At 43.2% G+C, this 19,652-nt stretch overlaps 1 protein-coding gene across 3 annotated transcripts; it reads right to left on the bottom strand.

Annotated features, from left to right (window-relative positions):
- Nucleotides 1–7,724: 7,724 nt before the first annotated feature.
- LOC120716581 (sterile alpha motif domain-containing protein 3-like) lies at nt 7,725–13,609 on the bottom strand. 3 transcript variants are annotated; one of them, XM_040004114.1, is made up of 7 exons: nt 12,721–13,609; nt 12,392–12,551; nt 12,146–12,233; nt 11,125–11,331; nt 8,573–8,744; nt 8,342–8,421; nt 7,725–8,237 (listed from the first exon to the last, which is right to left on the bottom strand). In XM_040004114.1, coding segments are annotated over exons 2-7 (846 nt in total). In that variant the 5' UTR covers nt 12,394–12,551; nt 12,721–13,609; the 3' UTR covers nt 7,725–7,940. The 3 variants fall into 3 exon arrangements, with proteins under 3 accessions (XP_039860048.1, XP_039860050.1, XP_039860049.1); XM_040004116.1 differs by lacking the exon at nt 12,721–13,609 and having other exon boundaries at nt 11,125–11,950; nt 12,392–12,522; XM_040004115.1 differs by lacking the exons at nt 12,392–12,551; nt 12,721–13,609 and having other exon boundaries at nt 11,125–11,950; nt 12,146–12,371.
- Nucleotides 13,610–19,652: the final 6,043 nt, after the last annotated feature.

The following is a 19,652-nucleotide window of genomic DNA, read 5'->3' on the forward strand; positions in this document are numbered from 1 at the left end:
GTTACAGTCATGATTTGGTTACGTGGAGGCAGGAAGAGGACCCAAAATGCAGAACTCACAACACACGGGAATAACTCAAAATGCAGCTTTATTGCTGGCACACAGAAATGATACAGGACTAAACTAGACTGGAAAATATAAACTAGACTTCACCAAGAGGCACACAAGGAAACACACTGCATGAGGTAGGACACAACACTGAAACAGAGAAACACAGGGCTTAAAAGCACCGGGGAATACCAAGGGGAATGAGACACAGAAGGAGAGCTGGAAGAAATCAGATGCGACGAGACCAAAGGGAAGCAAAACTCAATACATTTACCTAGGACATAGACCTTCAAAGTAAAACAAGAAATGTGACACTGAGACGGGGATTTTACTAGGAGATACAGCTGACAGGGGAGACAGAGCAACTAAGAAACACAGAGACCAAACATCAGGGAGGAACAGAGAACACTAAACACTGGGAATGATCACAATAATAGTGTACACACTCAGAAATTAAAGTACAGAAATGCACCTATAGGGGTACAATGGCTTGTCACTGGGGTGGTACCCTCTAAGGTACCGTTCTGTACCCTAAACTGTGGGTACTGATTTGTACCCTTGTACTGTAATTTGTACCTTTTACACGTCAAACCTGTACTTTAAAGGGCAAAGTTGTACCCTTAGTATAAAGGGAAAAAAAGAACCCTTAAAAGTAGTACAAAAATGTCTTTCTAAAGGTTCAGTATCTACACACAGATTTCCTATATTTTTCCTCTCAAGTTTTAAAAAATTTAAGATACAAGTCAAAAATACTTGTCACATTTATTACCTTCTTAAATACATTGCTTAACTGTTACATACAAACTGTTATCAACAGAGTATGTGTCATAAGCTGCAACATCAATTTCCTGTCCAGGTTTTAGCAACGTCCATTCACTATCAACTCTAACACTGTATGAATGAAAATGGTTATCATATAACAGAGGAATGAGAATTTTTCCACAAAAGATCCACATTGTGTTAATATTAAATATGTACTTAATTTGCCAGAACAGAGGAATCTTCTCTGAATGCAGTACATCAATGACAAACACATCTCTTACACAGTATTTGACACTGTTCACAATTACTTCTGACACATGCTGGAAAGCTTTCTTAGCACTATCAACTTCAGAAAAGCCACAATAGACTGTCAGTGCTTGTTGCAGTTCCAGTGGTAATGACAAAAATGGTGTAGTCACACTTTTTCCAAAAACATTTTCAAATTCACCAAGTAAACTTTTGTTAGAAAACTCCCAGCACTGTCTGAACTGATGTCTGTTGCTCAAAGTTGTAGCAATGTTCATAAAATTTCTACAATTGCGGGACAACGTTTTGAAATACTGGTGCTTACTTTCAAATCTCATACACCATAACAAACGTAGAGGGCCGAACATTTCAATCAGTCTTCCATAGTGGATTAAATAATGACACTTTGGTGTAATTACATCCCCAAATACACTTTTCAGTTTTGTGAGAAACTCATGGACAAGCAACTTCTGTCATGAATCGGCTGTGTGGAGGGAGATGAGGACCCAAACGCAAAACTCACGGAGGCAGGAACTGAACTCAATATCACTGCTTTATTGCAGGTTTCACAAAGGAACAGAACTAAACTGGGAATACTAACAGAAAACCGTGGGAACACAGAAAGACACACAGGTTCGGGGAGAAGACAATGACGACGCGACACTGACCTGATGGAGACACGCACATAAATACACAGAGGGTTAACGAGGGAAGTGGGAGCACACGGGGACACAGCTGACACAGATAATCATAACGAGACAGAGCAGGAGTGAACACAACATGACGCATACTGACGAGAGACCGTCAAAGTAAAACAGGAAGTACACAGACATAACAGGCTGGGGAAAACATGGAATAAAACACAAGGAGAGACGAGGGCTCACAGATACACACAGGAGGTAACCAAATAAAGAACATCTTAACTAAATAACCTAGGAACCAAGGCATAAATAGGGAACAAAATACAAAACACACAAAAACTAAGAATACTAGGCCAACATGGCCCAGGACCATGACATCACCCCCCCCCCTTAAGGGCTGGCTCCCGACAGCCCAAACCCGAGAACCAAAACAAGACAAACAGAACACAACCCACCCAGGGCGGGAGGCGGGGGACCAGGACGGAGGGAACGAAACCAAACAAAAGACAAGGAGCACGAGAACAAAACTGAGTCCACAAATACACAAAAAGAGTTCAAAACAGGGAGGCAAAGTCCAAAGAGGCCAGAAGGTCGACTCGCGAGGTGACAGCACAAGAGTTAAGTTCGGCTGTTCCGGGGGCTGGCCGCGTGGAAGACGGCGGCGGCAGCAGAGCGGGTCCGGAGGCCGGCCGCGTGGAAGACGGCGACGGCTCCCAAGCGTCGCGCGTACTGGTTGAGGCTTGGTGGGCACAGGACCAGACGAGGCAGGACCAGACGAGGCAGGACCAGACGAGGCAGGACCAGACGGTGGCGTGGAAGCCACAGGCGACGGAGCTGGAACAGATGCGGGGGCCGGACCAGGCGAAGGCGACGCGGAGGCCGGACCAGGCGAAGGCGATGCGGAGGCCGGACCAGGCGACGTTGAAGGCGAAGGCGATGCGGAGGCCGGACCAGGCGACGTTGAAGGCGAAGCTGAAGCCGAGGCCGACGCTGGACCGGGCGACGTTGAAGGCGAAGTTGAGGCCGGACCGGGCAATGGCTGAACGGGTCCCTCGGACCCTCCAGCGGAGACAAGGAGAGGCTGGAGAGGTTCCCCTGAACCCCCAGGCGGAGACGAGGAGAGGCTGGAGAGGTTCCCCTGAACCCCCAGCGGAGACGAGGAGAGGCTGGAGAGGTTCCCCTGAACCCCCAGGCGGAGACGAGGAGAGGCTGGAGAGGTTCCCCTGAACCCCCAGCGGAGACGAGGAGAGGCTGGAGAGGTTCCCCTGAACCCCCAGCGGAGACGAGGAGCGGCTGGAGAGGTTCTCCTGAACCCCCAGCGGGAACAGACGCAGAGCCAGCTGGTGCGGAGACCTCTGGCTCAGCGGACGCTAACTGTAGCTGCACAGGGCATGCAGTCGGCTTGGGATGCAACGGCTGGGGCTGTGCAGGGCAAACAGTCTGTCCAGAGTTTGTCAGCACCACGCAGTCCTCAGCTGGCAGAGAAAGCTCACAAAGGCTTCCAGCTGTGGTTGGCAGTGTCTGAATGGGTTGCTGAGCTATTAACTCGGCTGGTGACTGAGCTAACTGAACTGGCAATGGAGCAAGAAACTGAGGTGGTAACAGAGCGGATGACTGAGCAGGTAATGGAGCTGATAACTGTGCTAGAGACTGAGCTGGTGAGAAAACAGGAAACTGTGCTAATAACTGAGCTAATGACTGCTCTATGGACAGAAGTGCAAGTTGTAGTTGTGGTTGGAGTGATGGTGGAACAGCAGGTAGTTGAACTTGTGATTGAGCAGGTGACTGGCTCTTGGCTGCTCTCCTCCGAGGAACAAGAACGGGTGCTGGGCCTGGCCGAACACCAGCCATCCCCACCCGAGGAACAGATACGGGTGCAGGGACGAGCTGGGCTCTGGCTGCCTTTACCCTGGGGGCCGGTGTAGGTGCAGGAGCTAGCTGGACCTCTGCCGCTCCCACCCGAGGAACTGAGACGGCTGCAGGAGTCGGCAGGGTCACAGCTGACCTCACCCGGGGAACCGGAACAGGTACAGGCAATGGCTGGGTGTCCATCAACCCCACCCGAGGAGCAGGTACGGGTGCCGGGATGAACGGAGCCTCTGCCAGGCTGGGGACAGAAGCAGGGACCAGCTGGACCTCAGCCACCCTCACCCGAGGAGCTGATACGGGTGCAAGGGAAAGCTGGGCCCGCGCTGCCCTGGGTAGAGGAACTGGAGGTAGAGAGCGAAGCACAGGAGCGATAACAGTCACCGGGTAAACAAGGTTAATGGTGCCAAACACAGTTTCAGCAAACCGTGACTTATGGTGGGCTGGTTCTAGCAACTCTGCTGTACTTAAGTTGTCCATGTCATGATTAACAGTCTTAGAAAGAGTGAGTTTAGGAGCAGTCACAGGTACTGGAGAACTCACACAAGCAGCGTCTGGATAACCTGGATGTGAAACAACACTACACACAGTCGTACAGGATGTAGCCCGAGACGTGGTACACACAGAATCCAAGAGACTTGGCCGAAAAGCATGGCGCACAGAGTCAAACTGACATGACCGGGGAACAGAAAAGTTAACCTGTGCAACCAGCTCTGCGGTGCTCAAACTAAAATCCTTTGCCAGTCTATGTATAGCAGATGAAACCTTGCGGCTCTTAACCTTAGCAGGCATTGAATACACAGTTTCAAGGAGTCTACGAGGAAAAACAGAAGCAGTCTCCTGCTTAGCAGGCACGAGAGAAGGTGAGGTTACACAGGTAGCGTCCGAGTTAGCACTTTCAAGTTGTGGCACAGAAAAAACCACAGCCTGAGAAACTGAAGGAACAACACTGGGAGTCACAGATACAAGAGCTGGTTTAAAGATTAAACTGTTCATAGCAGAGGAATGGCTAATAGTCTCTGTGTCACCTGGCTCAGGCAGAACGCTAGGCGTAGACGTTAAGTTGGCTGGCTCAGCAACACAGGTCTCGTTCTCAGTAACTCTTCGAGGAGCTGCGAAAGCAATGGCTGGTTGAGGAGTTGGCTGAGAAATATCAGGAATGTCTAAAGACAAAATAGGCTGGAACATGAAACAGTCACGAGGAGGCGCATTAGCTATAGAACACACGGTTTCAGGGGGTATGTGTTTCTCAGCATGCACTGTTACATCTAGAGCTGATGATACTGATGGTGTGTGGCTGAGCTCAGACTGGGAAACCTCAGAATCCAAAGGCTGAGTAAAACAGTTCTGCGGGCCTACAATGCTAGTAGCAGTATGTAGATGAGTCTGGTGTGAAGCAACAGTCCTAGGTTCAGCTATCTCTGCAGGTGACACATTCATATCAGCTAAATCAAAGAAAATACTGTGAGCATTACCAGAATCAGAGGGCTCAAAAACACAAAGGTTACTAGCGAGAGCAACCGGTGAATGATCTGACACTGAGGTGCCTCGCTGTACAGTGTCTCTGGAGTCCAAACAAAAGGTGACGGAATTATCCGATTCAGGTAACACAAAAACAGAGCCACTCACAGTAGTGCATAAGTCATGAAGTCCGGGTCCAGAAAACTTGGGCTGAGTGTGTGACGCACAGTCGCTCTCACCCAGGGATGAAAACTGCTCCGCTGCTCGGGATCGCTGACGGCGTGAACGCCGTTTTCTCCGGGAAGGGGAAGGAGACAAGCCGGGCCGCGAATCCATCAGCAGACCGGGCTGAACATCCTCCGGATCTTCATACTGGAGCAGCTGCTCCGGGCGGATGCCTACAGTGGAGACGAGGAAGTCCTGGATGTGGGGGCGTAGCGCGCCGAATAGCCACGGGAGTCCGGACAGCATCCGCTGTAGACGGACGGCTACGATCTCCCGGTATTCGTCTCCTGGCAGCGCCACCCACTCCTGACAGTGATACTCCACTGTATTAATCAAATCCTCCCGGAGCTCAGCGGAGGGGTTGTGAGTTGCTGGGTCCAGTACTGGTCGCGTCGTACTGTCATGAACCGGCTGTGTGGAGGCAGATGAGGACCCAAACGCAAAACTCATGGAGGCAGTAACTGAACTCAAAATCACTGCTTTATTGCAGGTTTCACAAAGGAACAGAACTAAACTGGGAATACTAACAGAAAACCGTGGGAACACAGAAAGACACACAGGTTCGGGGAGAAGACATTGACGACGCAACACTGACCTGATGGAGACATGCACATAAATACACAGAGGGTTAACGAGAGAAGTGGGAGCACACGGGGAACACAGCTGACACAGATAATCATAACGAGACAGGTCAGGAGTGAACACAACATGACGCATACTGACGAGAGACTGTCAAAGTAAAACAGGAAGTACACAGCGGTACAGACAGGAGGAGAGAGAGCACGGGGAAAACACAGACATAACGGGCTGGGGAAAACATGGAATAAAACACAAGGAGAGACGAGGGCTCACAGATACACACAGGAGGTAACCAAATAAGGAACATCTTAACTAAATAACCTAGGAACCAAGGCATAAATAGGGAACAAAATACAAAACACACAAAAACTAAGAATACTGGGCCAACATGGCCCAGGACCATGACAACTCCAACAATAAAATATTCTCTTTTCGCACTTTTTTTAGCCATTACAATCTCTGTTATTTCACGACATAGAAGAACATCTGAACAGGCACCACTTTTGAGATGCTGATCCAACAATACCAACACTCTGAAGTCTCTCTGATAACTGTACTGGTTTGTTTGTTTTGTCATTCTGACCAATGGGCATTTTTTGCAATTCTTCATTGATCTCTCTAATTGTAATATGCTTCTCAGTGTGGGCTTTACAAATCACTAGTTTCATAACTAGAGGAACTACACCTTCCAACAGATCATGCATTACATCAGGTGGTAAAGCTTGCGTAACACTGAAATAACTCAGTCTGTCAAAAGGACATGAACTATTTACACCATATATTGTTTTATCATCCGGGAATTCTTGGATTCGTGCAAGATGATACTGGTGAACCTCTGATGTTCTTAAAACAAAGCTTTCTTCCTCAAAGGATTGTTTCATATCTTCATAAGAAGCCATGCAATACCAACAAATTCTACCAGTGTTAAATGACATAGAAAAACCACCAATCATGTGAGCTGATAAATTATCACAAGATAAAGTTGCAAGAGCAGCATGAATAGTGTGTTCAGTTTTATCAATGGTAAAAGTAAAGCCATCAGTGGAAAGTTTTTCCAAATCATCAAGTAAAGGTTTAAGGATAACATGCCAACCACACCGCTTAACGAAAGAATAGCGTACCAATAACGCTAGATGAATGTGTCTCTGCTGAGAAGTGTACCTTTTGTCCAAATTGCCTACAGTGTAATAAAATGCACTAAGTTTGTGTTTGGATCGTTTAGATCCTAGGGGATTAAGTACTTCAAATTCATCCTAATAAAAATGGAGTCGCAGTGCATTTGGGTTATCCTTGAAGAATTGATGATGTCTGAAGATTTCTCCATCAGAGTAATCTGTTAGAAATTCATCAGTTTCCGAATTGCCACTTGAAAAAATGTGATCTTGTATGTCTTCATGAGAAAGATAATTTTTTAGCACATTATCAACAGGCACATATGAATACGAGCCAACTGTATGACCCACAGAGTCTCTTAATTTGCAATGAACAGGCTCTGTCATGTTGAGCTTTGATTTGCAATGTTCTTTGACCAAATAAGGAGATTGAATAGCTGTTGAAGCCTTCTCAAAAAATTCATTTGAATGCAGGACATTTTTAAGCTCTGGACACAAAGACACGTCAAGACCCATTTTCTCTAAATGATATGCTATAAAAGCATCGTAGTTCTCCTTGAAAAAACACATCAGAAAATTTAAGTCTTCCACAATTTCTTCCTGAACAGAGACTGGTAAAGAATTTTTCTCTCTGCCCTTAAGAATGAACTTGAAAAGATTGTCTCTGAAATTTATCAAAAATTCATCCCAGGATGGAGGGGTTTCAATATTTTCAGTTATGTCATTTGCAAATTCATTTGGGTGTGGACTGACTACCTCCTGCTCATTTTCATCTAAGTCTTTATGGGGACACAACACCTGTTCTCTGTGTTTCCTATACACATGTCGTCTGAAAGATTCATATTTTTTGAAGGAAGAACAGCAATCACTGAGTCCACAAGTTATATCAAAATTGGCATCATGGGAATGAATAAGTCCTACTGTATGTGCTGAATAAGCTTTGTCAAACTAAAGGTTCTTCTGCCACATTTGGAGCACTGATATGGCTGAGGCATGGTGGTCAATACAGAAGATTTATTTGTCTGGTGACTGTGATTGGCAGAGGCCGGTCCTCACCCTCATCTATTTTCACAATGTACTTTTGGAGAAAAATCAGGGTGTTCTTCAGATGCTTTGGGTAAGCAAGGTTGAAGACAAAATAAAAGCAGAAAGAAGAGATGATTCCTTCAAAAATACACGAGCTTCTGCACACTTCACTGCCATCCAACTTCACAATGTTTGGAGCGCTTCTGGAGAACACTGGTTTCCAGTCTTCATGAAGTAGCTGAACAGTTGGATAGGGGGTTTTAGGATGAACCTTTGAAGTCAAAAGAGAAGGTAGAGGAAAGCAATATCTTAGTCTCTTAACAAAAGATACATTCGTTTTCCTTTTATATAGACTAAATATTTTAATACACACACCTCTCCAAGTATGACAAAGAGATTCAGTTTCTCCTTAAAGACATATGGCAGGAATAAAAGTGCAGCCCTTGTGTCAAGATCTGCCAAAAAAAACAAAAAACAAAAAACAAAAAAACCACAAGATCACCCATGCATTTTATCTGGCATTTCCAGTTACCTATAAAAATTATATAAAATGGAAGCCTTGAAGTTTTAAAAAAAAAAAAAAAAAAAAAAAAAAAAAGCAAATACCTGGTAGGTCATCAGTGAGAGCCTCCTCTCTTGCATCAAGGTAGAGCTGGTAGAGTGGGGTTTTCCCTCGTGTAAGGTCAATCACCTTTGCTGCAACACATGAGAGCCCTTCACGAAATCGCTGGCTTACATTACCCGTTGTTGGTTGGATCCACCCGAGTTCGTTGCACAGCTACAAGTAAAAAATTCATTTTCAGTACAAAATAACAGTGTATGAAAATGAAATAATCTAAAGTTGATATTAATTATCAAGCAAGCAAGCAATTTATTTATATAGCGCTTTCAGATCAGCCACCAGCTGAACACAAAGTGCTATACACTTGACATGCCAAACATGATACATTGAGCATGTTAAAAAAATGAGAAAAATAGTAATAATAATAATATAAGATAAGTAAAACATATATATATATAAAAAATAAAAAATAAAAAAAACCACATTTAAAACAATAAAATCAGCACATTAGATTAAAACAATAAAATCAGGGTCAGACTGTGTCATAAGCCAAAGAGTAAAAATGAGTTTTAAGACGTGTTTTAAAAGTGGACAGTGAAGGGGCCTCTCTAATGTGCTGGGAAAGATTGTTCCACAGATTAGGAGCAGCAATAGAGAAGGCCCTGTCCCCTCTGAGCTTTCTCTTGGACCTGGGTACCTCCAGGAGCAGCTTGTCAGCTGACCTGAGAGACCTGGGGGGTGAGTAAGGATGCAGAAGCTCAGAGAGGTAAGTTGGGGCAAGACCATTTAAACATTTAAACACAAACATGAGAATTTTAAAATGAACTCTAAGATATACAGGCAGCCAATGGAGTGAAGCCAGGACGGGAGTTATGTGCTCTCTCTTACGAGTTCTGGTTAAAAGTCGTGCAGCAGAATTTTGGACCAGCTGCAGACGAGAGAGAAGATGCTGACTAACTCCACAATATAGTGCATTACAGTAATCTAAACGACATGAAATAAAAGCATGGATTACCGTTTCAAGATGCGGCCTGGATAAAATCGGTCTTATCTTTGCCAAGCGCCTTAGATGATAAAAACTGGACTTGACAGTACCCCTAATTTGACTATCTAATTTAAAATCACTGTCCATCTTAAAACCCAGGTTTGTAACAACAGATTTAAAATACTCTGCCAGGGGTCCCAAATCAATAGCGGAGGGTTCACAAGGTCCACTAGGACCAAACAGAATGACCTCAGTTTTGCTGGAATTGCATCTTAGAAAGTTTAGGGACATCCAAGATTTAATGTCTTCTACACATGCTAAAAGTGGCTTAATAGAGAAGGCATCGTTCTGCTTCAGAGGCAGATAGATCTGACAGTCGTCAGCATAGCAGTGGAAGGATATTCCATGCCTTCTGAGGATGGTTCCAAGGGGCTGTAAATATAATGAAAAAAGCAGAGGCCCTAAAATTGAGCCCTGCGGGACCCCAGACTGAAAAGTGGCAGAGGAAGACTCATACCCTAAAAAGTTAACACTGAAAGTTCTGTCACAAAGATAAGACCTAAACCATTTCAAAGCAGTACCACGAATGCCTGCAAGATGGTGCAAGCGAGACAGTAAAATGTTGTGGTCTACAGTGTCAAAGGCAGCTGTTAGGTCAAGGAGGACAAGAACAACATGATTGCCAGAGTCACAGGAAAGGAGGATATCCTTAAAAACCTTTAAGAGTGCTGACTCCGTGCTATGCAAGTTTTTAAAACCTGATTGAAAGACCTCCAGGATACCATTCTCATTTAAAAAAAATCCATCAATTGGCAATGTACAATTTTCTCTAAGATTTTAGACATAAAAGACAACTTGGAGATAGGTCTGTAGTTAGCCAATACAGTGTGGTCCAGGGCAGGTTTCTTAAGCAAGGGTTGTACTACCGCATGCTTAAAATTAGCAGGGACTACACCAGATATTAAACTGCTGTTTATAACACTAAGAACAGCCTGGCCTATGCTAGGAAAAATCTCCTTAAAAAATTGTGGTGGGACTGGATCATTTGGGGAACCAGAGGGCCTCAGGTGGCCAACCACATCCTCTAAATAAGAAAGAGACACAGGCTCAAACTGGTTAAAAACAGCAGAGCAAGGGATCAAGACAGAGGGGTCAGACTCAGGGGAAGAAATGAGAGCCCGCGTGGTTGCAACCTTCTCAATGAAAAAACACATAAAATCATTAGACAGTTTATGAGAGGCCTCTAAACAGTCACTTTGTGGAGCATTTAAGACTAAGTCAATAGATTTAAATAACACACGTGGATTGTGACTGTTGGAGGAAATGATCTTAGAGAAGTATTTTCTTTTAGCCTCTTTGACTGCATCCTGATAGAGGCGCCAGCAGTCCTTTAGGATTTGAAGAGACACCTGCAGTATGGTGTATGTATGGTGCTGCATAATTATTTTTTTATAGAATTTAACAACAATACTGTAAGAAGTTACATGAACATACAAAAAAAGGAAAGAGGGACAGATGAAGAAAGCAAGGTCAAGGGCAAATAAAATTTACTACTATAAACATGTTAAATGTGACAGCTATTTCCAAGTTCAATTCAGCTTTCTGACTTACACCAGTAGGCATCCCTAAGAAGGGGTACTTCTTCAACACATCCTCCACAGGCATACCATCTGCTATTTCTTTTTGCCGCCAAGCAAACGTTTGCTGCATACGGTTATGAACCACCACGGTATCTGGTTGCATCTTCTGATATTGGCACTGTAAGACCTTTAAGTGGGCATCTATGGATAATAAATCCTCTCCTTGGACGCATGGTCCCTTGAAAGAAAGCAAGAGTGAGAAGAGAAAGTCAAAACAGATTAGAAACCCAACATAAGACTAAATATACAATTAGAGCTGACACGATCTGTGCATCACAAAGAACTGGCATCGGTTAAAGTTAACCGATACCATGAACCAATATTTAAAATATGGAAACTCTGAAATAATTTCACATAAAATCTTAATTGTTAACTTGAAATTTTAGTTTTGGAGTCATATTTAAAATGTTTTTTGTTTTTCTTTTTAATCTAGTTCACCCTCTTTTAGCGCCTTCCAATTAATAACTTTTTGTGAGGTAGAAGTATTAGCACTGGTACTTTGTATTAGCAAGTGCTCTAATCCAAGTATTGGTATTGTTTCGGTTTGAAAAAAGGGGTACAGTTGCATCCCTAATCCTTAGTTTTAGATGTAATAACAGATGCAAGAACATTTTATAGCTCAAGATGTCCCTCACACCAACCTGACAAACATTTCTCCGACTTGTTTGTTGACATTTATTAGGCTGCCCTCTCCTCGTAGAACCAAACTTCTCCTTACAACGCCTCACTGCCTCACTGTCGACTAGTGGTGCCCGCTCTGATTTGAATTTACGTCTCAAAGACATATGCCATGTGTGCTTGTTGAACAGAAACATAAGTTACTGTAAAAACAATCTACACAAAATACATACAACAAAGAATCAGTAAACATACTTCATACAAACCTACTGAGAGGCTACAGATTGTCTTACTAACAAAACAAGATCGAAAAAAGCTTCACTTTTACTTTGTAATCTTGAAGGAACCTTATGCAAATTTTAAATTTAACTTACATAACCATTTCCCTCACGATCCTTGAGGAAAGGATACTTCATTACCAGCGTCTTCACAGCTTGCACATATTCAGAATTTGTGGGATACCTGTAATATCAGAAGAAACATAAGTGTTAGAGCAACTGCTGACAAACAAACTTTATCAACTGTCAGTTATTGTTTCTTAGTAATGTAGCGTTTATTTTCAATATGACAGATTCAGCTTTTTCTAAAGCAACAAGCTAACATTACCCTGATTAACTTACATAGTATACTGTGCCACATCTTCATATAGAACTCTTGATTATTGTGTGTCTGTCCCTTGGATTTTTATGGCACGGTTCTTTGTTGTCCAGTTTTAGTTGCAGATTTTTGGGAAATCTTGGAAATTCAAAAGAGGCTGGCAGTCTCAAAGTATTTTCATTGCTGTGAAAACAGTTAAGTGTTTGTTTTTATTGCATGAATTGAAGTATAAAACACTACAGTAACAATACATATGGTAGAAACAATGATCATATTAACTAAATCCTAAAAGTGCATAACGGCCAACATGTATGCTTCAGACATACTAACTTCATTATAAATAAGAAAATACCTTATTGAAGTTGACGAAGTAGATGGTTGCCAGTCTTCTGGAGAGACAGTCTGTAGAGTCAGCATCACTGAAGATTCCTTCATCCTTGACACAAATTGGTTGAATTTAACCTGCTTTTTGAAGGATCCTTGGAAAAGGTATGCAACCATAGTCTCAGTAAGACCGCAGTCAACTGTGTCACCATCAACCTCATTGTCTGCAAGATAAATGGTAGTACAAACTTTAAATTCCATGTAAGGATATTTATCACCACATTTTTACATGGGTAAAAACCGTATATCACACACATTAAAACCTTTTGTACAACTTCTTTCAGTTCAAAGAAATATTAATTAAAAAAAAATCAGTAAATTAAATAAAATAAACCAAATTTTTAGAGTGAATCCTCTCGATATGCAAAGTTTTCATTTTTAAATTTAGATGTTTGTTTGGGACTACTGGACACAGGAGAGCAGAGTCTGAGCATGCTTTTGTGCCCTTTCAAGTTTGGAAGAAAAAAAAAAGACTAGAATGCTGTAATTTGTTAATATTCACTACTAAGGTGACTCCTTTCTCCAGATTTCCGACAGTTTCTGCCGTCTGTTCTTTCAGACCGATTACTTATAGCGATAACACCCGCAGGACCGTATTACAAGCTCAGATTACATGCTGAAAAAGTTCCCACATTGCTTAAAACGCGACTATCAAACCCCAGCTGCGACACCCTTGTTATATTTTAAACAAGTGCGGCGTCAAGATATTTCCTTTAAACGTTATATTCAGCCGCCCATGTGTGTTGATGGCCTTGGAATGGATGTAAAAACGTGATTTTATTAAACCATTAATACACTAACGGTAAACTGCATTCAGCTACCAGGGAATCAAATTTCGCGCCGTTCCGCTGCGCAGGGGTTACTGAATCCATAGACTGTGGCCGAACCACATATATAGGTTCAAACTTATACAAATACTATGTGTACACATTTTTCATTTTTCAGAACTGTGACCTCAACTTTACACATGAAATGTCTGTAAAAACTTTTGTAAAAAGACATAATTTGAGCTAAGAAAGTGCCGAAACTAGCTAAATTGCTAATATACGTTAAGCTAGGCTAAACCAATAATTAGTAATTACGCTACATTTTTCTTTAAATAAAACTTACCTCTGTGTGATGGACCGAGTTGAAAAACAGGAGGAGCCCAGGAGTTATTAGAAAAATATAGTTTCCATTTATTTAACCCCCAAAAATTATATTTACAAGACTAATAAATGTTGAGCTCATAAAAGAGGTCAAAGAAACAAAACTGAACTCAGGCACAGACTGCAACCTTAACAAACCAAATGACTGCCCAAACATACATAATTGACCTAAACATGAAATGACATACAAGGGTATATATAATGGCTGATCAGACCATTGTGACACATGAGGGGTAACAAACAAACACAATCATAAATCACAAACGATGCAGTACAAACTAGTTTGTTAATAAACTAAACACTAAAGAAGAAAATCAAAAACCCCATTAAACCCTGAACTCAAATATTTAATTAAATACAAATACTTTGTTTTTAAAGTAAAGAAAACACACATTCCCCCCTTCAGCAGGAAGTGGTGGTGTAGTCCAATTATCTTCCTTTGTATTTAATGGTTTCAAACCCTGGCTACCATCTTTTGTCCAGCAACTCCCAGGGATGATGGCAGGTAAGAAATAAAAAGACAAAAGTTAGTCAGAAAGCAAAGAAATTAAGTAGTATGAATACATAAGTAAACTAAATGTGCGCGCTTACAAATAGAACAAATGTATCCAAACCAATCAATAAAGTTATTGGAAACTAAAATGTATTACTATGTTCAAATGAATGAAAATACAAAAGTTACCGACTTTAGAGTGTGGCCACAGGTTTGGCCATCACACACCCCCCCACTTCTGGATCTTCCATCAGGCAGTGAGAGAGGTAATCAGCAATGGTGTTGTCTTTACCAGGGATATAGTGAACCTTAAACCGGTATGGCTGCATAGCCAGATACCACCTGGTGATTCTCCCATTAGTGTCTTTCATTCCTTCCAGCCACTGCAGGGCTTTGTGGTCAGTTTGAAGGATGAATTCTCTTCCCAGCAAATAATACTTGATAGAGTCAAGTGCCCATTTAATGGCCAAGGCTTCCTTCTCAACCGTTGCGTAGCGGCTCTCTTGGTAGCAGCTTACGGCTGATGTAGGCGACAGGATGTCGATCCTCTGGTGGTCCCTGCAGAAGCACTGCTCCCAAACCCCTTTCAGAAGCATCAGTCTGCAATGTAAAGTCTTTTGTGAAATCTGGTGAGTGCAGAACGGGGTCCTTACTCAGGGACTGGCGAAGGTCTTTGAAAGCTGCAATGGCTTCAGCTGTCCACCGAATCTTATTCGGACATCTTGAGCCAATCCTGTCCGTCAGTGGGGCTGCTCTAGCTGAGAAGTTGGGAATGAATCTGTTGTAGAACGCAGCCATGCCGAGGAAGGATCGCAGCTGTTTCCTGGTTTGTGGAAGAGGACATGATGCAATTGCATTAATTTTGTCAACCTGTGGTTTAATTGTCCCACCTCCAACAGTAAACCCGAGGTACTGGACTTCAGTCCTAGCAAGAGCACACTTTGCTGGATTGATGGTAAGCCCTGCGGAACACAGCCGATCCAGCACGATTCTTAGGTGATCCACATGCTCTTCCCAAGTTCCACTGAAAACAACATCATCATCAAGGTACGCACAGGTGAATGCTGAGAGCCCACAGAGTACCTTATCCATTAGCCTTTGAAATGTTGCTGGGGCCCCATGCAGACCAAATGGCAAGACTGTGAACTCGAACAATCCCCACGGAGTACGGAATGCTGTCAACTCTTGAGACCGTTTAGTGAGAGGTACTTGCCAGTATCCCTTGGAGAGATCAATGGTCGTTAGATATTTTGCCTTCCCCAAACGCTCAATGAGATCGTCAATGCGTGGCATCGGGTAAGAGTCAAATTTTGATATGGAATTGAGGTACCTGAAGTCGATGCAGAAACGTATCGCGCTATCCTTTTTTGGAGCCAACACAACAGGGTTGCACCACTCACTTGTTGAAGGTTGGATGATTCCAAGAGACAGCATGAGGTCCACCTCCTCCTTTAACTCCACCAGGAAGCGTTCCGGTATCCTGTAACTCATACGCTTCACAGCTGCATCAGGTTTTAAAACAATGTCATGCTCCACCAGACTCGTGCGACCTGGGTACTTTTGAAATATGTCTGAATTAATCAGAGGTGTTACCTGAGACTGTTGCTCACTGGTGAGATGGCTCAGGTCCAGGACAGAGACTGTTACTGAAGGCAAGTAGTCATTAACTTCTTCCTCCTCATCCACGCTGTGAATAAGCAAACCCTCTGTTTTATTCTCAGTGCGTGGAACCCATTCCTTAAGAAGGTTAACATGGAGCACTCTACTCCCTCGCTGGAGACCTGGTGTAGAAACTTTGTAGGTAGTAGGTCCAAGTTTCTTCTGTACTTCAAAGGGTCCCTGCCACTTTGCCAGCAACTTGCTGTCAGAAGTTGGCAACATTACCAAAACCTTCTGGCCAGGGACAAAACTCCTGTGGCGAGCTTTTTTATCAAACAAAGTCTTTTGTTGCCTCTGAGCAGCTGCCATATGACTCTGAGCCAGTTCACTCATCTGCTGAAGCTTTTCTCTCATATGAATGACATGAAATAACATTGACCGATTCCTCTTTACCTTGCTCTCCCTCCCATGAGTCCTTTAGCAGGGTCAATGGGCCTCTCACCTCATGGCCATAAAGAAGCTCAAACGGGGAGAAGCCAGTGGAGGCTTGAGGAACTTCCCTGTAGGCAAAAAGGAGGTATGGCAGCCACTGGTCCCAATCAGACCCTGTATCATTGACAAACTTTCGGAGCATTTGTTTGAGAGTTTGGTTGAAGCGCTCCGTCAGTCCATCTGTCTGTGGGTGATAAGGGGTTGTCCGCACACTCCTGATGCCTAACAGCTTATAGACCTCTTTCAACAGTGTGGACATAAAATTAGTGCCCTGGTCAGTTAAAATCTCCTGTGGGAATCCAACCCTTGAGAACAGTTGAATCAATGAGGAAGCTACAGTTTTTGCTTTAACAGTTTTTAATGGAAAGACTTCAGGATACCTCGTAGCATAGTCTGTAATGACTAGCATAAAGCGATTTCCAGATTTGCTTTTTTCTACAGGACCAACTACGTCCATGCCAAGACGCTGAAATGGTATACCAATGATTGGGAGAGGTTGGAGTGGTGCTTTGGTGGGGACTCTAATTGAAGTCTTCTGACATTGAGGACAACTCCTGCAAAACATAGCAACATCTAAGCGCAAGCCAGGCCAGAAAAAGTATCGCTTGATGCGAGCGGTGGTCTTATGCTTCCCCAGGTGGCCAGCCCAGGGAATGGAGTGCCCCAAAGTAAGCACTGTTTCACGGGCTACTTTAGGGACCACTAACTGTTTAACCTGGCCGTGCTGGTGGTATAAGATGCCATCTTGCAGAATGTACAGCTCTTTATTTGTGTCAGATTCAATAGAGTCCTCTTCCTTAGCCCTCAGCAACATGGCAGACAAAGTTGGATCAGCCTGCTGCATTTGTCTGATGTTCGTAGGTACTGAAAAACCTAAAGGCATATCTGGAGCAGCCTGAACTGATGTCTTTCCAACAGTGTGTTGAAATTTTTCACGTCTTCTTTGACTGCGTGGCTTCCGAGACTTCCCGGGATCTGTCTCTAGTTCAGCCTCAAAGAAGGGTAAAGCACTGAGGGTTGCATAATGCTCATCCTGATTTTTAGTTTGAGCCCTTGTTATAGCAACATTGCACTCTTGCACTTCTCTCAACAAATCATAGATGACTGGCAGATCCTCCCCAAGAACTACAGGATAGGGCAGATTATCAGCTACACCAACCTTTAACAGATAGGGTGTCCCCTGCACTTCAATAAACAGATCAGCAGTAGGGTATGGTCTTTCATCACCATGTATACAGCAAACTGATATGGTTTCAGAGGGGCATGTGTAGCCTTTTGACACATATTTCCTGTGTACCAGAGTCTGTGTGCTGCCAGTGTCTATTAAAGCATTAATTTATTGTCCATTAATCTTAACTGTGGTGATTTTATTTGACTGCTTTCTCTCAGATTTAATATCCACATTCTGGTGAGGCACAAAACACATCTGAGATCATTTGCTTTGATTATTAGGACACATGGGCTTAGTGTGACCTTCCTGTCCACAAAGGTAGCACACTGGTGGCCTTTTACCTGGCTTCGAGGTATTCAGAGGCTGCTTTTCCCTTGTAAAGGGCTTACCCACACCCGTCGCTGACCTCTGAGGATGCTGAGGGGGTTGCGACCGACGTGAATCTCTGGCAGCCTTCCATGCACTGTTGCTCCATGGCTGACTCTTACTTCGGGCAGCTACAAACACATCAGCCAGAGTGGTGGCCTCTGCAGCAGACTTTGGATTATGCTCCTTAATCCAGACCTGAAGCTCAGGACACAGCATTCTTAAAAACTGCTCCAAGATAATAATTTCACCAACTTCTTTTATAGTTCTTTTTTTAGGCTGAATCCACTTCTCATAAAGTTCTTTCAGTCTCGCCTACAGTTCCTTGGGACTCATCAAAAACTTCAAGACAGCGAAATCTTTGCCTATATGTTTCTGGGTTTATATCATATTTTTTGCAAAATGGCAGCTTTTACCTTATCATATTGCAGTGAATCGTCCACATCCATATTAACATAGGCACTTCAAGCCTTACGAGTGAGAAGAGGAATGAGGTGAAAAATCCAGTCTGACTCTGGCCAGCGACAAGCAGCTGCAATTCTCTCAAAAGTGGTCAGAAAATATTCAACATCATCTTCAACAGCTAGTTTCTCCAGTTTAGGATGATGAATATGCACAGACTGACCTGTTAATATGGAGGCTGAGCCAGAACCCTCATGCTGAGATGTTGCTTGTGTCTGATAATCAGCTGGAGTTTCAACAGACTCTGGATCAGTTGATGTGGGCTCTGGAAGTGGGGTGGTTCTGGCCTGCACTTCCATTTGCAAAAGCCGAAACTGGTGTTGCAAACTTTTAAAACGCTGTTCTTGCAGTACAGCATCCTCTCTCTGCTTTTTATCTCGAACTTCCTGTTGTCCCATGAAAGCCTGAAGAATCCCAGCAATATCAAGAAGAGTTGGCTCCCTGGTATCCTCTCCTTCAGTGTCTCCAGCCACAACTGAAATCCCATCTTCCATCTCCTTCTCCCTCTCTGGCTGCTGCAAGGCCTCTTTGGCCTCCATTTTATTTCCTCTCTTTGGGCGCACAGCATTCTGCATGGCTCAAAAAGTTGGTCAGGGGAGAAAAAAGGGCAGAAAAATGCAAAAAAAAATCCTGTCTCCTCAACTGAAGGATCCCACTTCTGACACCACATGTGATGGACCGAGTTGAAAAAAAGGAGGAGCCCAGGAGTTATTAGAAAAATATAGTTTCCATTTATTTAATCCCCAAAAATTATATTTACAAGACTAATAAATGTTGAGCTCATAAAAGAGGTCAAAGAAACAAAACTGAACTCAGGCACAGACTGCAACCTTAACAAACCAAATGACTGCCCAAACATACATAATTGACCTAAACATGAAATGACATACAAGGGTATATATAATGGCTGATCAGACCATTGTGACACATGAGGGGTAACAAACAAACACAATCATAAATCACAAATGATGCAGTACAATCTAGTTTGTTAATAAACTAAACACTAAAGAAGAAAATCAAAAACCCCATTAAACCCTGAACTCAAATATTTAATTAAATACAAATACTTTGTTTTTAAAGTAAAGAAAACACACATTCCCCCCTTCAGCAGGAAGTGGTGGTGTAGTCCAATTATCTTCCTTTGTATTTAATGGTTTCAAACCCTGGCT

This window comes from Simochromis diagramma, unplaced genomic scaffold (assembly GCF_900408965.1).
Source record: "Simochromis diagramma unplaced genomic scaffold, fSimDia1.1 OVJJ01000480.1, whole genome shotgun sequence".
In the NCBI taxonomy this organism is placed as follows: domain Eukaryota; kingdom Metazoa; phylum Chordata; class Actinopteri; order Cichliformes; family Cichlidae; genus Simochromis; species Simochromis diagramma.

Bases quoted from the DNA above. Each gene is read 5' to 3' on its own strand.
- LOC120716581 (XM_040004114.1), bottom strand. The intron at 8,422-8,572 runs GTATTTGCTTTT...TTTTTTTGGCAG, and splicing joins TCTCACTGATGACCTACCAG to ATCTTGACACAAGGGCTGCA. The intron at 8,238-8,341 runs GTGTGTGTATTA...TTGACTTCAAAG, and splicing joins TCTTTGTCATACTTGGAGAG to GTTCATCCTAAAACCCCCTA.